The sequence below is a fragment of the Gymnogyps californianus genome, chromosome 16, assembly GCF_018139145.2.
Source record: "Gymnogyps californianus isolate 813 chromosome 16, ASM1813914v2, whole genome shotgun sequence".
In the NCBI taxonomy this organism is placed as follows: Eukaryota; Metazoa; Chordata; class Aves; order Accipitriformes; family Cathartidae; genus Gymnogyps; species Gymnogyps californianus.
In genome coordinates this window covers 15702014-15720166 of record NC_059486.1, presented here as the reverse complement: position 1 = coordinate 15720166, position 18153 = coordinate 15702014, and the positions used below count along the sequence as shown (strand labels likewise).

Genomic DNA, 18153 nt, shown 5'->3' with positions numbered 1-18153 from the left:
AGTAAAATAAAATTTATCACATAATTGACAGAATTGCCAAGTTTGGCTGCCTGTTCTATGGGTAGATTTTTAAAAATATACATCCTAGCTTAACATGTTTAAAATGGTGACCGTAAAACTTAATTCTTCTCCTAAATCCATAAAATGCTAACACGTCGATGGCAAAATACCTCCAGTTGTACTGACACCGTCACGTACCGGTGAGCACGGGCAGCAAAAGCCGTACTCGGCTGTGGAGCAGAGCGGTGAGGCTGGCAGGACCGGGGGAACGGCCAGAGACATGCGGCAGCCTTCAGCCCAGGAAGGTTTAGGAGAGCCCTGCAGCTCTGCCCGCCCGTGGGCTCCTTCCCTCTGCATCCCTCTTCTCCCAACCAGACCTTCCCCTTGTCTCTCCATGCTTACAGGAGGACCACTTACAAACGAACATGGTGTGCATCACCACAGACCACAAACTTCCCTCTCCTCGGCCTCCTGGTTGACCCGAGCCCATCAGCGCTTCCCATCACAGCGCCTGCACTTGGAGCACTCCTCGGCAACGTCCCATTCCCACTGACTGCTAGACCATTAGTAACATAATAATCCTTTTTAATAATAATGACCTCAAGAAAGCTTTCCTGTGCTCTAACAAGTGCACTGCAAGAAATTACATAAACATATCTTAGTCTAGACAATGGGAGAAGATAATGAAAAATTTAACGTATGACTGAAGTGTCCAGGAAAACACTCTGATTGTGTAACGCACAAATCTCTCCAGCGCTTCTCCTCCTCTCCCTTGACATCTAGTACTTCTGGTCTGATGGATAACATGTTAAAGGAACAAAACGTTTTTGCAGCTACAGAATCTGAACAAATCTGTAAAATGATCACAGGCTACGGGAGTCCACACTGCATTCCAGCTTCTAAACAACAGACTTTCACCCCTTCAAAATCATTTCTCCTTATCCATATGAATAAATAGGAATAAATTACATGGAGTGGATTATGACTACCCAGAATAATCAACTTCTAATTCTCACACAGAATTTAAAGGTGAAAATCCTACTGAGTTCAAAAGAAACGAAGCAGAATCCATATATCCTTCAGAAGGATGGAAAATTTCAAAATGGAGCCTAGCACATTCCACAAACAGGAAGGAAGGTTCCCTCTCTGCCTTTGTATACTGAATCATTAGTTGCCCTACACGTAAACAATCTGGGATTAAAAGCTGCATTTCACAGAAAAGTAGCCATTTCTAAAAAGCTTTCCATATCCAAATATGCTTTCAGTGCAAACAATGCGCTAATGCAAGAAGTGGACTTTTTGAGTAAGTTCATCTCAGTTCACAGCATGATCTACCTTAATAGCAACACTCAAAATAAGCAGAAACAAAAGCTGGCTAAAAATGAAATCCACGGAGACTTCAGAAACAAAAGCATATCCGACTGTACTGTAGCAAAACCTTTTGTCTATATATTTTTTATTTCGGAGAGGAAGAAAATGGCAAACAACAAAAATTTCAGAGACGCTCAGTTTGCTGTCCACATACCACAAGTAAACTGAAATAACAGTACAAGTATATTTCGGGGAAATCAAAAGTCAGGCTTAAAATTTTGTGAGAAGTGCAATGTGGGCTCTGGATACCTCTGTGCTGGTTTAACTGGGACCAAATTCAAGCGGGTACCTGGGAGCACGGTGCAGCCCTTTGCCCCGTCACCAGGGGCACAGCAGCACCTGCACCGAGGTCAGTCAGAGAGAACTAACATAGCAGTGACACAGTAAAGAAGCTTTGGGAGAGTTTTTTATTGCAAATAAAACAAGCACCTTGATCCCCGGCAAAGCAAATGGTACCCACGTAGCGCCTCACGCTGATGTTGAGGGGTGTGGGCAGCAGGGTGCTGCAGCACGGCCACGGGCGCTCAGCAGGCTCATCTCTTGCAGCCCCATGGGAGAAGCTGCCCTTAAACAAAAGGGCTGAACAAAAACACCAGGCTTGTGAAGCAGCTCAGAGCGTGCTGCCTGCCCAGAAGCAGGCAGAAAGATGACCATCTGCATCGTCATCAAACTGTAAACTTTGTGAACAGCACAGGTCGCTCTAACCTGGTCAGCTCCTCCACCTCCCCAGAAAAGGGGTTTATTACAAGCGTGAGCTGAAGAATCTGTTAAAAGGGGCTTTAAGCTGCATCTTGAAGCTCTAGTTACTACAGCCAGCATCCTGGTCTTTCAGACTGGATCAAAGAAATCCACTGAAAAGCAACCTTCAAGGTTAAAATACATTCTGTAATTAAAAAGCTCTCACTGTCTACAAGTATGCATGGTAGCATGCAGTCTGACAGGACGCAGACAACAGTCGCAGTGCCAAGGTTGGTACAGGCGGAAAATGTCTACTTGAAAACACATCTTCTGGAAAACTAAGAAGAAAACACATTATGTTCTTTTTAACACAGAAAAGGACATGTTTGTGGCAAGAGCACCACTCATCCGCAGTCCTCCCTCTCAGGCGAGCAACACCAGAAGCAGCAAACCAGGAGGTGCCTTAGAGAGGGAGCTCACCCCAGAGCCAGGATCCGTCCTCGGCTGCAGCCAGAACCACACGCCAGCACCGACAGCAATCGTTACTCCTGCTGTTCCCCCCCCAACAGTTCAGTACTATTCTGTGACTCCAAGGATAAGCATACCTATCAGAAGAAATTAAACTTCTGCTGGGTGTATGACTGTATCTGCAACCGCACAGCCCGCAGGACGGCCACCGGAGCCCGAGGAACAGCCAGTCCATCAGGCAGCCCGAGTCAGTACAGGCAGCCGGGAGCACGACTGCAACGGATGCGGGCATATGCAGAAACTAGAAGTTATGGAGGAGAATAAAATACACAGCATTCATTTTGACATTTCCTAAAAGTTCTGCTATTAATTTCAAAGACGCATGGATTTTGTCCCCGCAGGTTTGTTATACTAAATTATGCAGGAGTTCTTTTGAAAGCATCTCGCACCGAGGAAATGTAAAGGGTAAAGAAAGATGCAATGGTATGTATACATATACATACTCTTACTATTGGAACTGGATCAAGAAGCCACTTACTACTGGCCTTCTTACTACTGTATCCTAAAGGAGCTTTTAATTATTTATCATAAAAGCACATTATTTTTTCTTATAAATCAGTAAGAGTTCAGATTTGTGGGATCTTATCTATTGGACAGATGCACACATGCACGCCACAGCTCGAAAAAAAATGTTTGGCCTTATTGCAAGCATTAAAGAATCATACCCACATTAAGAATGCGCAGTTACACTCACTAATATATACACCTATAAGCTGAAACAGAAAAAGGAGAACAGAAAACAAAACAAGAATGCAATGGCAGCTTTACAGAGACTGGCCTGAGGAGAGCAGAGTTCAGTATTTAACTCTACCAACATTTCCTGCATTACCTTGGGCAAGTCATAAACATTATCTGCCGCAGAGCCCCACTCTGTAAAATAAAGCTGTATTTCTTTTTTTCCTCCTCTTTGTCGTCAGGGCAGGTATCATCCTTCTGCCATGTGTGTATCCTGTACCCAACATACTAAGCTCCTGACGGCTCCTGGCACGTCCAAAAATTACTCAAATGCTAATAATTATTTCAAGAAAATGCTAGATATTCAGCCACTAAATTACCACTGCCTTTGACTGCTAACCTTTTGCACTGCTCCTCACCACCCTCCCGCTCTCTGCACTTCGAGCTTCCCGTTTCCACACTGGACAGTCACCTTCCATTTATTCTTGTCTGCTTTCTCCTCTTCCTTCTTGTTATCACTCCCTATTCCCCTTTTTCAAATCCCTCTCTCATCCTGTTCTCACCTGGCTTTCCGCACCGTATATATCATGTCCCCTCATCCCATCCAGCTTTCACCTCTACTTTCTTCTTTGCCTTCTCATTCTGCACAAACGCACCAGCCCGCACAGGCAGGGAAGTCTCACAAAGCCAACAAAGACCTGAGCTTGCCGCAGTCAGAAAATAACTAAGCCCGCTTAGACCCAATTTCAAATGAGAAGAAAATCTGGAAGTCCGAAGTATAATACTACCAATGTGTCATTAGTAATACAGTTTCTCCTTAAAAGTATTTTTACCGAGGTTTTGCAGAGTAGGAAAGAAAACAAGTCACATAACAGAAGACGGCAGAGAGAAGGAAAGAAACATCTCAACATAAAGAGTAAATCTGTGTGACTGATTACTAACGATGCTATTATTTTCTTGTAATATGCTCATCACTGGCATGAAGTACCTCTCCAGCTGAACAGAAAACTCCCTTTAAACGAGACTGTACACTGCAATGAGTCACTGGATCACAGCCCCCAGGTCAGCTTAATGCTCCACGTTGGGGGTGAAAATGAAGGGCAGACACTTGATGCAACCAATAAAAAAGAATTAGCTTCCCTCCTATGTAAGAGGTAAAAAATAGTGAACATGTCACAAACCATTCAATTCGTTTCATTTTGCTTCCTCTCAGACTTGTACCCAGTTCAAAGTTCAGCAGAAGTTAATACTTCTCCAAATGATTTTGTTCTCAGACGCTGTAAAAGGTATTTTCCACATTGCAACTTTTGTTCGAGCAGTTAATGGGGCAACATAAATTCCCAGCATATAAAGCCAGAAAGGACCATTAGACCATCTAATCTGATACATTTATCTATTACTTGTAAAATTCCCTATCTGAAGAGGAAATAAATCATTAGAAGACTGTGAAAAAACATTTTTGGACAACAATGAAATAACATGGAAAAAAATATGTTCCTTTTATTCTTTTACTTTTGAGCACCCTATAACGTTACTAGAACACCCCTGACAGCAATGCAATACCCAACTGACTTCATTATTTAATAGAGAAATAAAAGTGATCATTGGTGCTACATTAATTAGTGCACGTGCTCGTTCTACTCTCAGTCTCATCAGCTGACAAATAAAGCAGCAATGAGTGAAACCAAACTTTCATTTCTCTCCGCGAGCACAGCAGATCCACCTGCATGCCCACGCAGCCCCAGCTGGGCGCACACCTCCACGCACAGTGACGGCGCCTGCAGAACCCATCCCAGTTATTCTCGGACTGATGTCACACAGGACAAGAACAGGGCTCTGCCCCTTTCTATCCCAAGCACCCCCATTTCTATCCCATTTTCTGCCTTTGCACACCCGCTAAAGTTTACGCTAAGCCCACTGCCAAGTCATTTCACTGCAGCGAACTAATGCTCTTATAATTGTCAAGGATGATTAATAGCATATTCCACCCAAGAACCCTGTTTGCGATGGAAGGGATTAAAGCTCAGCAACACTTTCCCACAACCCCCCTCTGGCGCGTGCATCTCATCCAGAAGACGAAGCAGCTTCACTTATGCAAATTATATTAATGGAGAAAGTTTACAACAAGGGAGCCAAAAGCAATAGCTCTGTAGCTATGATTTCAAAATACGCACTACCCTCATGTTCCTTGAGGATCATTTGCATTATCATTGCTGAAATCTGAAACTAATATAAAAGCTTCTAAGTACATGAATTTTTCAGGAATAATTACACTGAATTGTAATGTCAAGGACTTGCCCTTCCACCAGAATGCTGCTACTGAGAAATTACAAGAAAGAGAAATTGGAGCAAAATCACATCTCCTCGCTCCTACTGCAATTAAGTAATTTGTCAATCATAATTTTTTTTTTTAAACAAATACAAAATTACTGAAGATGTGCCAATTTTTTTTAATCTTTCCATATCTATAAAATGTTTAGAACTTTCTTTAAAAGTAGCATGCAAGTATAAACATTAACTGAGCTACCAAGAACTACGGCCAACATTGACTGAAACACACTACATTCGCCTGTGATTTATTTACTCATTTATAGTCTCAGGATGCAATTTTACACAGACTTAAATGTTTATTTACACTGTCCAAATCCATCATAAAGTTGCTAAAATTGGACCAAAGATCCTGCCCCAGAGGCCTTTGAACTGAAAGAATGACAGGGTCAACAAGTACAATTCAAAGCAATGGCAGAATGGCACACAGCCATTACAGCCAAAACTTTTTTTTCTTTATAAAAGTGCATTTAAAAGGTTTAGCAATGCAAGATTGATCAAAAGTGAAAACCGTTAAGAAATATTTGGCCTAAGAATCAGATCTTCTCAGAACTCTTTTAAACAAGTTAAAACTACAGAAATGTTCCCATACTTTTTTCTCCCCCAGAGGAAACAATCCCCTTTGAACAGGCAAGCATCCCTCCAGAGCCTTGCATCCCAAACACCACAGCAGAGATCCTCCTAAAGCAAAACAAAAAAAGAAGTGTAAAATTGTCTTCATTGGTTTTTTTGCTTCTTGTTGTGCCTTTTAACCTGGCACTTATTTTAAGGTCCCAGAAGTAAGGGAGATGTGAACAAAGGAACTGTAATCATTAGAATAATTTGGAAGGAAGATTGGGAAAATCTGGGGTAAAAAAAAAAATATAATAAAAAAAATTAGAGGACTGATGCACAGAGACACAGAATCGCTTAAATATGAAAACGAACAGAATGTGATGGGGAAGACATGGCGAAGCCAGGCTGGAGACTTAAGAAAAACAGCAAACGATGAGAAGGCTCAGAAAGGAAAGTCACCTCGGAGGCACTACCTCAGCTACCCTTATAACCCACCGAGGGCTGGGAATCAAAGCCAGGAAAGCCAAAACGCTAAAGCATAGCCAGCAAACCGCAGCCGCCCGAACCAAACTCCTTCCTGACCGGTTCTGCTCATGGCGCAGCCAGGCTTATTTTACCAGACACTTAAGGCCTCAAGAGTAAAACGCCTACCCACGTTTTGTCTTCTTTCCATTTAAAGTTCAGTTTAACCAAGACTTGTATTTCACAGAGCCTGCTTTCCCTGCTGAAATTCATGCAGAAACGTAATAAACAGAATAGCAGCCAAGTAGCATCCACAGAGCTGTCACGTGGAGGCTGCATTCTGCGCTCAGCCCCTTGGGAGAGGGGTGTCTTCCTCTAAGGTTTGAAGCATTGAGTATTTTATTGGGTTCCCCAGCGCTTTTTTAATTTTCAGGGAGGATGCGGAAGCTACGGGGAGCTCTTTTCTCATCTGCACCTCAAGCAGAGGTAGCAACTCCTCGCGGGTGACGAGCACCCATCCGTTCCCGGCTCCATACAGAGCTTCTGCAACGTGCATCCCCGCGGCATCCCCCAAGGCTGCAGCGAAGTGCAGGGAGGTCGGAGCGCAGCTGGTGCTTGTCTGGCGTATCGCGAACACGCTGCATCAGCTGGACTGAATGTCTGTTGGCGTTTAATGAAGGCTTTGATTTGCACAGCTCTACCAGATCCTGAGAAATCTGCCCTTTCCCCAGTTCCTTTCTCAATGGGACATGACACGTGCTGACGGGACAAATTCCTGGCACACTGGAAGGGGACTGGGGGGTTTCTATATGGAAGCGGTTTCTCCTAACACTCTCAGAAATTTTTATTTATTTACGCAAGGCACATTTATATAGGTGTTTATTCAGTATTGGAATTATTTTCTTGGAGAAACTAGTAAGCACGGGGTGAAGCCCTTTCTGTGGAAAACAGCTGTATTTTCTAAGCTAGAAACTGCTGCTTTTACGTCAATTTAGTTCAATTAAATTATGTTATTCGGTTTATGTACCTGCAGCTGACAGCTCCTGATAGGCTCTTTTATAATTTTATTAATTACCAAAAAAAAATGCTATTATCGATAAGAAGATTAAACCAGGCCATTCCACATGATTTCACCAGAACAGAAACTAAGAGCTGCATACGTTCATTTCCTGATGTTATAGTTCCAGCATTTTGCTGAAAACATTTCACATGGGAAGGTCGAGGCACTGAAAGGCCGTCATACCTATAAAGGGAGTAATAGCTATAAAGTTTATTAATTTTACTGAAAGGACAAATCTGCCCATACACATCTCCAACCAGAAACACCAAGCATGCTCAGCTGAACTCTCTCCGGTCGATGCACCCGGTCCTGGCCGCTGCTCCGGGCAGGTCCCAGCGGCACCCGCAGCCCGTCCGCACCAGGCACCGGCCCCCCGGCTCTGCACGGGATCACACAGATGCATTACACCTACAACGCAACATCACACTACGGAAGGTTTCCCCAAAAACATCCCTAGAAACATCCCTCTGTTTTTAGCACAGTAACAGAAGACTGCACACTGATCTCTTCCCAGATCACCCTCATTTACCTTTTTTGTTAATTAAGGTAATGACGCCCAAGGGAAGGTCTATGTTTCAAAACATAAGCTTCAGCCTTACAGCATCCCCACAGGAGAACTAATTGGAACATCTCTCTTAAGGCTAGATCTCTCCTGTGCCCAGAGACACTCCAAGTACTGTATGCTCAGGAGCTGAGACAGTCTAGGGCCTCCACTGCTTATCTGAAGCTCAGAAAATCTAACTTCAACTCCTGCATCTGCCAAACGTCCTATGTGTCAACAAAGGTACATCATTTATTTTCTAACTGGCTTGCCTTTGGATGTGTGCAATATAGGCAACAACAGTGCCCTTCTTCCAGACCCTCATTTCTTGTCTATTAAAGCTGCAAGAGCTTTGCTACAGGACCTTCGTCCTCCCATGCACTTCTGTATAAGGCCTGTCTTTTATTAAGGTATCAGACACTGCAGTTACAACAAATAACGACCTGAATTCCCAAGTGAGAGAACACCCAACTGGTGCGGAGAGCAGCATCCGCAGCAAGCAGGAGCCCTCCTATACAGGCTCCTACACTGACAGTCCATCTCCATCCCTAAAGCATGCATTTTTCCTAAGAAAGTACTGTAGTACAAAGCTAACTTGAGATAAAAAGCAAGTACACTTTGTTAGCAGCCCTAGCTTTCCATATGTATACTAAACTATTTTGAGAAAGCCATCTTTTTACTACCTTCTCAACCACATGCTTCGTACTACTGGCAGCAAAGTCAGGAGGCTGAATTTCTAAACCAGATTTAACTACTGTATCATCTGTACTCACCCTGAGCAGGACCAAGCTATTCCACAATAAAAACACAAATGTTCAGTCTTTTTTTCTGAACTAGCATTACAAGAAACAAATTTTTTCCCCCTCCTCAAACAGTTACCATATGAATATTCAAGCATGCCTTTTCACCCAAGCAACTAAGATATAAGCTTCAGTCTACACACTTCATCATTCCTGAACACGTAAACTAACCTTTGAAACACATACATTACTATGAATTGCACTAAACTAAATGAACAATTCTTGACCATAATCATCAATAATAATTTAACACTTTAAGTAAGGAAATAAAAAAATAGAGGGGTAGTCTAGGACACAAGACAAGCATGATGAGCAAGCGCAGTGCGCTCACACCGCTCTCTGGATATCCCACTGAACAGCAGAACAACACTGTCGCTTACGGGGCAGGGGGACAAAAGGCGTGCTCAAGTGTCTCAAAAGCACTCTCACAGGTTATTTTTAGCACTTGAAAAATGGGCAGGCGATCTGCTGTCTCACTGAAATGAGACGACGTTCACCATCTCGGAAATATTAGTTGCACCTACTAGATGGCAATGCTTTAGGAAGTACAGTAACATGGAATGCATCCGTTCAAGTAGTCTACTATCTGCTTCAAGGAAGTGCCCAGTGAACTATGAGAAGCTCCGTTTAACAGGGGCATTCTGACCTTGAAAAGTACAGATCCATACTGCTTGCCTCCAATACACACCTACTTCAGGTTCACCTACAGCGCTTAACCTAGTTCTCAGAATACTTGCCTGGTGTACGCCACATATTCGGCCATCTTTAGCTCTAACCAAGCTTTACTTCCTTTCTCCTTTGCTTACATGTTCAACTCAAACAGTGAGATATAGCCTAGGTGCAAAACAATAAATTAGTTTATAAAACCATTTCATTTAGAATCCTTGTTCCTTCTGTAGTTTCACAAATTACACGTCGATGAAACCATTTTGAACAGTTTGAGTGTCCTGCATGCTGGCTTTAATTTCTTACTTCAAATTTTTCAACTCAATTTCTAGTAAGTCCTGGAAATGGTATAAAAATACCAAGAAACAATCTTGCTTGACACTAAAAAAATTGTAAATGTCAAACAAAAACCTAAACTGTTTTGCAATTTTAGACAGCCAAGCTTAAGAAGTTCTACTAAAATAATTTACAGTCATTATTGCTACAAGCAGATGGAACAACCTTCAATGAAGTACCACCTTACAGAGCTAAAGTTACCGTGACACAAATTCATCTGATAACCATTACATCCTTAATCCTCCATACCATCTCCTATTTAATTTTGCATTCATTGGCACCATTTCTGTGCAAAACCCAGTAAATGCATAAGCCTTTGCAAAATCTGGGCCTACTTTCTTCTGAAAAGAGGAAAACAGTACTTTTGAAGATTTCCACCATTTGCAATCAGATAGTGAGGAAGAAGCATAATATAGCACAAGGCTTCCTGGAGCCACCACATTCCCTAAAAAACCTGCCTATAAAGTAGGGGGTTTTGGTATTAACGTCACTGATGAGACCCTGTTAGACCCTGCTGCGCTGTGCCGCGGACCAACAACCCAAAAAGGCGTTCCAGGTGCCACGCTTGCCATCGGAGACAGGCAAATGCAAGTGGATAGAGGGAGGGAGACAGGAAACACCATCAGTAAACATGACAAACACTGCATCAACACACCAAGCACGGGCAGGTTAATCACAGCCAAACTTCATAAGCTTCATAACAAAAGAGTGTTTTAATGAGGGATTCAGGGGGGGAGTTTTGTAGACCTGACGGCGATGAACAGCACGGACCAAAGCAGGCAGTGCCTCTCAACTCGTGCAGGGGAACGACGGAAGCTGGCAGCACCAGCCAGCGGCAGTAGTTTTCAATACCGTGACACTGAGCAAGAGATGTTCAGTGAGTGAAGTGCCACCCGCAGAAGCCCAAAACTGAACGGTATGCTTGAAGCATCAGAGACAAAGAAGCACCTAGAAAGATGCAAAGGGATGACATGAGCGTAATAGCAACAAAGATGAAAATTACACAATTGTCAGGAAAATTTTCTTAGAGACAGCACTCTAAATGAATAAGCACAACAAGGCGGCGTTAAACAAAGCCAGAGAAAATACCGTCAAAGTAACCGAGACTGACAGCAGAGAGACAGAGGAGTTTTAGCCTGTAACTTAGAGATGTTACAGAAGTTTCAAGAAGTACAAGAACACGCTGAAGGACACATCAAAGAAACAACTGAAATTCAGAGAAAGAGTACAGTAGCGCCAAGAGAACAAAGTTGAAAAAACAGAAGCAATACAGGATACAGTAACGATGCTTAACTCCTAGCGGGAGATGTCGCTTGGGTTTTGGCAATATTCAGCACCGTAACAGGAAGAAAGCAAATCACAAATAGCTCAGAATAGAATTGGAAAAGAAAAAGCAACCTCCGTGCATTCAATGAACCTCAATTAGAGTTTTAAACAAGTTATTTTGAATACTAGGTAAGAAAGCAAGGAGCACATCACAGACTAAACTGCCCCAGCGAGAAGCAGTTGGGGTACCAGTGCGTTAGTCTTCACCTCTAGAGGTAAAATGAAGATGGGATGGTAACTGAGGAAAAATGTCACGTTAAAAGTGTGACTTTTAAGAAAAAAGTGATTGAAACATGCTTTTTTTTCCACCCAGAGGGGTAGGATTCACAGGAAGGTAGGAGACCAAAGAAGAAGGTTGGGACAAAAATAAGAATTAACCTGAAAGAGAGGTAATTACTTAAATAAGCAGGTTAGAAAAGGAAAGATGAGATGAGAAACACCTACAACTCCAGCAAGAGAAGCGGCAGAGAAGCCTGGACAGATGCATGCTATGTTTTGTTACCATGCCCTTGGTATTTGTACACCAAAAGCACTCTAAGCTTACGTGATGTTTATAGTAAGGAAGCTTTAATGTTAACTTTCCTGGCGAGGACGGCTGCAGCCAGCGTGAGGACAGCAGTGCTGTATGCAAGCCCGCTGCAAACCCTGCACCCTCTTTGATTCCAGTTACCTGATGTCCTGGGCTATTTCTCTCAACTTCACATGATGCAAATCCTTTACTCAAAACACAAGGAGCTGTTGGTATATAGTGTTCTTCCACTCCCTTTGACCAAAACAAGGGAAATCTAAAATTTACATGGAAAAGTGAAAAACTTCAGAAGTCTGCTGAATAACCTAAAAAATTAAGAGTGCAGTTAATTTACTCCTCCCCCCCAAACTTAAAACATTTGACGGTAATTCTGTAGAAAAAGATTAAGGTTTCATATTTGCTCATATTGCAACACGTATGTCTTCTTTCCCATTTTAGGTCCTATTTCTGCAGGTCATTCTGCCTTTGACAGCCCTTCCATCCACCCATGCAAATCTACCCGCAAAACAGGCTTTTAAGAAACAACGTAAAACTAAAAGATAGCGCAGCTTCCCCGGTTCTTGGCAAGGCTCTTAGGAACGAAAAGGAGGAAACATAGAAGGGAAGGAAAAGCAGATGACAGAGAATGGAAAAAGGGTTGTTTTGTTTTGGTGTTTTAAGAAAACAGAAACACACTAAGCCTCTTCCTTAGGCACTCTTGTCTCGTTAGCGTTTTCTGTCCTCTTTCTTCCCAAACTGATATTTAACGATTTCGGTACAAAAACAGTCCGAGGATGCTTCATGTAAACTCAGCAATAATCAGCCCCACGGCCAATAAACTCTTCACCCTCATAGTTTATTTGCTGCTAAGCCTTGGCCTGCAGCCTTGGAATTTATTCTGCCTGCACTACAGCTATTTCCTTGTAAACAGGAAGCCCCCTCAAATTTGCATTACAGTAAACTCATTTACTTCACTTAGGGTCAGTCTTATCTCAGAAAGATTAAACGGTGCCGACAGGTGTACCAGGCTCCAGCAAAGGGACAAACTGTAATAGGGGGGTAAAACCTCTGTAATATTTCTTGAGGAGATAACGTCAGCAGTACAGGACGCCGTGGCCGGGCAGTGGTTGCCCGCCGGAGATAAACCGACACCGAACGCATTCCTGCGAGAAGAGCGCTGCAATAAGGCAGAGACATTGATTTTCAAGCGTGGATGTCATATTCCAGTGACCTTCCTGCTATCTGTCCCAGTGACAGCCAGGAGCCGAACGCGACGACCGGCTGCTCGCAGCCCGGCTTTACAAAGCTGCGCTCACACTCCTCCGAGGAGCTGCTCTCTCTCACACACACACAGAGAAATTAAAAAAAAAAATTATTTGGAAAAATTGTCTGATTTTAAACTCATGTAAGAGAGGACTTTGTGTGTTGTATTTTTTTTACTGTTACTATATCAACCTGCATTTAACCAGCCGATTTATATAATTTTAAATGAATCACTTTGCCAGTGATACAGAATATTTAAGTATACCCAACATACCATGTCTGTTTTAATGAGAGGGGATCAAAAAAAACCAACCAGAAACCAGCATGAAGACATCTGACACCAGAATAACGGTCACAATTTCCTACTGTATGAGGAAATCCCTGGTTTCAGTTAGAAGCTGAGAAGTCCAGTCATTTCAAGCAATCTAGAGCCGTTTGTGGTCCCAGGCTTAGGTAAGTCTCTGTTCTCATTTATGTCCACGCTTCCTCTCATTCATCTGCTGAGCTATCTTACAGGTCCCCCGTCCCACAGCACCCTGGCACCGCTTACAGCCGCAAACCTCTCCCTCGCTTAAGGCTTCCCACCTTCTTCAGAGCATGACAGTCCAGGGGGGATGGCAAACAATCTTTTTCCTTTAATATTTCACGTAATCTGCAAACAGGTTCTTCCACATGCAGCTCTAGGAGCGAGGCATTTCAGCCACCCAACCCTTCACCTTTCCTCCTACTCTGCAAAACTTCCTCTTGCACCTGGCTGCCGTTTCCCACCCTGCGGAGCCGAACGCGGGTGAACCATCTCTGCGAGCTCAGGGAAACTACCAAACATCGACAAAACGCAAATCCTGGAGAAGGAGAGCAGCACATCGGGGGTTCCTCGGGCCTCGTGCTGTGCTACGAGGCTTGCGCTGCACTTTGCACGAGGGGATGTCGGTCCAGGCAGCAGCTTTCGAGCCTCCCCGCAAGCACCAACGGTGCTGATGTTTCTCACAGCATTGGAAGGACTCCTCCCCTGCACATCCTCCGCATCCCCACCTTTCACCTCCCCAGAGAGGGGTCACGTCCCTGTTGCAAACAGGGAGCACCACTGCACATCACTAAGGACAGTAACAGACACAACCAAAGCACTGATAAATGTAAAGCTACAAGCACTCCCAGTAAAGCATGCTGTACCTCAGGTTAACACTCTAGGCTAAATTTTATGGATGTTATTTTTACAAGCATTTACACATACCAGCAGAAAAACAGGCACCTTCGTCTGTCCAGCAAGCCATCCTCAACTGGACCTTAAAAACGACTGCCAAACTTCTTTATCTGAGGTTTCACTGCCTCTGCAAGGGGGATTAACATGGACTGGGCACCCCCGTGCCCCTCACCTTCCCCTGCTCTGCAGCCTCCCTGCACTAGCCAGAATTCAAGCATAAAGGCAGAAAAACGAGTGAACAAGTGAGAAGAGGGCTTCAATGATCTCTCGTTCACCGCAGACAGCTAGGCTAGGCCACCAGTAGGCTTGCAAACTGCCTACACATTTTGCAGTAGATTTTGGTTTAGATTTTTTCTGTTGCAACACTTTGTTTGCTGGCTAAATCTTTGTTTTAAAAATATATACACAGAGCCATGAAAGAGAGGGAAAGCCTACTTTTAATTTCAGCGACAAATAAGTAAGCGATGCTCAGGTGATTTTATAACGCATGCATAACCAGGGACTGATGTTCAGAAGAAAAGCTGCTTTTACCACCAAACCCCAAGAGAACGATCTCAGCTCTGTCAAGGCACCCGTCTGCTCACCCAGTGACACCCGTCGAAGCCCACGGCGACGGAGCCGGCCGCGAGACCGAGACCTGCGCTACTTCATTGCTGTACACCACCTCCGCTCCGTGAGCTGCTTGCTAAGAGAAAAACCTCTCTCCCAAGTCTGTCCTCCCTCCCCGCATCTCCCTGCTCTGTTGTCAAACCTCATGAAGCATCACCAGAAAAATAGCTCTGCAGAATAAAACAGTGAGAATGATTCAGTTTGGTTTTACCATTTTATTTAGCTCACCACTTAAAGAATTTCTCACCCACTGGATGAAGCATCAAGTTTAGGATCAAATAAACCCCCGAACCCCTGGGTGGTGGGTTTTTTTTTTTTTTTTTCCCGGGAGAAGCGGGCTTCTCCGCATCTTTACCTACCGACGAACGCCTGCAGAAGTTGTTTCAGACCAACGCATCCAACCCGACCCCACTACTTGCTCCGGCCGCAAAACCCCGAGCGCTGCACCGCCGACCCGCCCGCACCCGCCGGAGGCCGCGGGGTGTCCGGGCACGGCGGGAGGGCCGGCCGCCACCAGACCGTTATGTTCAGCACCGCGGTGCCGGAGCGGGGGGGGGGGGGGGGACGGGGAGCGGGGAGGCCGCCGGTCAGCGGCCGGGACCGGGCAGGGGCTCCCGGGCCCCGCGGGCCGGGCCGGGCCGGGCCGGGGCGGGCGGTACCTGGGCTCGGGCAGGGTGATCTTCTTGCTGGCCCTGGCCGCCGGGGTGCTCTTGCTCTTCTCCATCGCCATCAGGTAGCTGACATCGGCCAGCACCGCCTCCAGGTCCGCCATGTTCCCGCTCCCGCCGCCGGGCTGCAGATGGAGGCTCCGCCGGGGGCAGCCGCCCCCGAGGCGGGGGGTTGGCGGCGGGCGGGCGAGGCGGGCGAAGCGGGCGGCGGCAGCGGCGGCTCCCCCTCCGCCGGTGCCGCCGAGCGCCTCCCGGCTGCGCGTGTGTGCGTGTGTGTGTGTGAGAGAGAGAGAGAGAGCGCGGAGGGGGGGGGGGGGGCAGCGGCCGCCTCTCCGCCCTCCGCGCCCGGGGCTCGCCGCCGGCCCTACGCGCCCTCAGCCCGCGGCCGCCGCGGCGGGCGGGCGGGAAACCCCCCCCCCGCCGCGGCCGTGCGCCGCCCCCGCCGGGTCGGGCCGGGCCGGGCCGCAGCAACCTCCGCCCGCTCGGCCCCTCAGCGCCCGCCCGCCCGCGCCGGGCCCATGGCGGCGGCAGGGCAGCCCGGCGCGGCCCCCCCCCTGCGGCTCGCAGCCTACGCGGCCCCCGCGGCGCCGGGCCGAGTGCGCCCGCGGGGCTCGGCGGCCATGGGCGAGCGGCGCGGCCGCAGGGGCTGCCCGCCGGCGGCGGCGGCGGCGGCGTTAGGGGCTGCGGCGCGGCGGCGCCTGCAAAAATCCGGACCTGGATTCGGCGGCGGCCGCCGGCGCGGCGGGGCCGGAGCGGGGCGAGCCGCCGGCGACGTCCGCGGGGATCCCCGGGGAGGGGGCGGCCGCCGCCGCCGGGGTCCGCCCGGCCCCGAGGGCATCGCCCCCCCCCCCCGCCGCAGGTGAGGGCGAGAGGGCGGCAGGGGCGGGAGCCCGCTGACCCCGGGGAAGCAGGGAGGCCGGGGCCGGCTCCCGATGCTGCTGCCGGGGGCGGGGGAGGCAAAGAGCAAAGCCCCTGAGGGCTCTTGAGTTTGTGGATCTTGAGGAACCGAGCGCAGGGGGTCTCGTTGTTTGCTTTCTCGCAGACGTGGTTTGGGGGACGGGGGTGCTCCCCGGGGCGCCCCACGCGTCAGCCCCGCTGACATCGGGGGAACGCAAAAGCCGACGCCGGCCTCGCACGGCACGCATCCGCGGTGCTGCCAGCCGCGCTGAGCCCCGGACCACGGTGGCCTGCCTGCTTCGGAGCCTCGGCGCCAAGTCGGACGCGTGTCTTTAAAATTAATTTCCTCATAGTTTATTGAAACACGATGTGCGTAAGGAAAACTGGATGCAAATAAATGCATCGGTATGAAAACCCATTAACTGCTCCTTGGAATTCTGCTGCTGGCAAATAACGGTGCAAAACAAGGCTGAAACCCAAGGGCTAGCTGCGCCAGTCTGCTGTCTGGGTGCTCCTGCGCGTCCTCGGGCACCCAGGGGCTCCGAGCAGAGCTCCTCACTCGTATTCCTGGTTAAAAATGTAGTAGTAGCTCTACTGCAGCCAAGCAGATATGCAGATTTCAACTTCTTTCTTTTCTGAATTTCGTCAAATATGTCATAAATAATTGGCTCAATGAAAGGCTAAGTCAATGACAAGTCTGAAGTTTAAAACTCAGCTTGTTTTGAGCTCTTTTCAAGTGCCGCCACTCCTCCTTCCTACATCTTTATGAAAGTTAATGATCTGATTAAAGCTAGGTAGAGTATACAGCTGGGAGGATTTCACCGTGCGGCTCATTATGAACTGTCTGAGAACCTGCTTCTTGTTGAAAACGTTAATTGAAACCAACACTTTTCACTGGAACAGATCTGTTGGGGAAGGTTTCTCCTCCGCCGGTGAAGTTCCTGATCGCCACAGAGCAGTGCTGAGGCTCGGGGTGTTCAAGCGAGAGGTGGCAGGGAGCAGAGAAGGACCGGGGCACGTCCCTCTTGGAAGCCCAGTGTGAAGTTTCCCACCAGCCCTGTTGTTTAAAGTTTTCACTGAGCCAAGCTACAAGATGGAAAGGGGTATTTTTATTTTCATAAACCCCCCAGGCTGGCAGCGAGCGCTGGGTCTGCCTTGCGGGCCGGGACGTGGTTCCCGTGACTCCTCAGGCTCAGCCCAGAGCCGGGGCTCCTGCTCCAAAGCTTATTTCAGTGCCTCTGCGTGGGCTCTCCTTTTGCAGGGGTCGTGACAGGAGCGACATCCCGCCTGGGTGCGGTGATTTCGGATGCTTTCGGCGGTACCTCTCCCCCAGCCTGGCAGAGCAGTCTTGCTCGATCCTCCACGCGGGAGGGGTCCCGTCGCTGGCTGTGAAGCCGTCCGGGCACATACAGCTTGCACACCCTCATCAACGCTTGGAGAATTATTGTCTAATTAGTTGTAAATACATCAGTATACGTGATGCCCTGTGCTGTGGCGCACTAATCTACCAACTGAGGCAAAACGCATATTCTGCGCCTCATGTATGGAGCCATTTTAGAGTTTTAAAATGTTTGAGTTTTGATGAGAAAGGCTGGCGTTGCCTGATGATGGGTCCAAAACTGTTTGGCTCCACTGTTATAAGGAATATTCTAATTTGTTTAACCAGGAGTAAACATTTGTC

General features: G+C 47.1%; 1 protein-coding gene across 1 annotated transcript in view; it reads right to left on the bottom strand.

Moving 5' to 3' along the window:
- GRK3 (G protein-coupled receptor kinase 3) overlaps positions 1-15707 on the bottom strand; it is a 71438-nt gene extending 55731 nt beyond the window's left edge. Inside the window, exon 1 of the mRNA XM_050906980.1 lies at positions 15567-15707. Coding sequence (XP_050762937.1) covers positions 15567-15679 — 113 coding nt within the window. The 5' untranslated portion in view covers positions 15680-15707. The remainder of the gene's footprint in view (positions 1-15566) is intronic.
- Positions 15708-18153: the final 2446 nt, after the last annotated feature.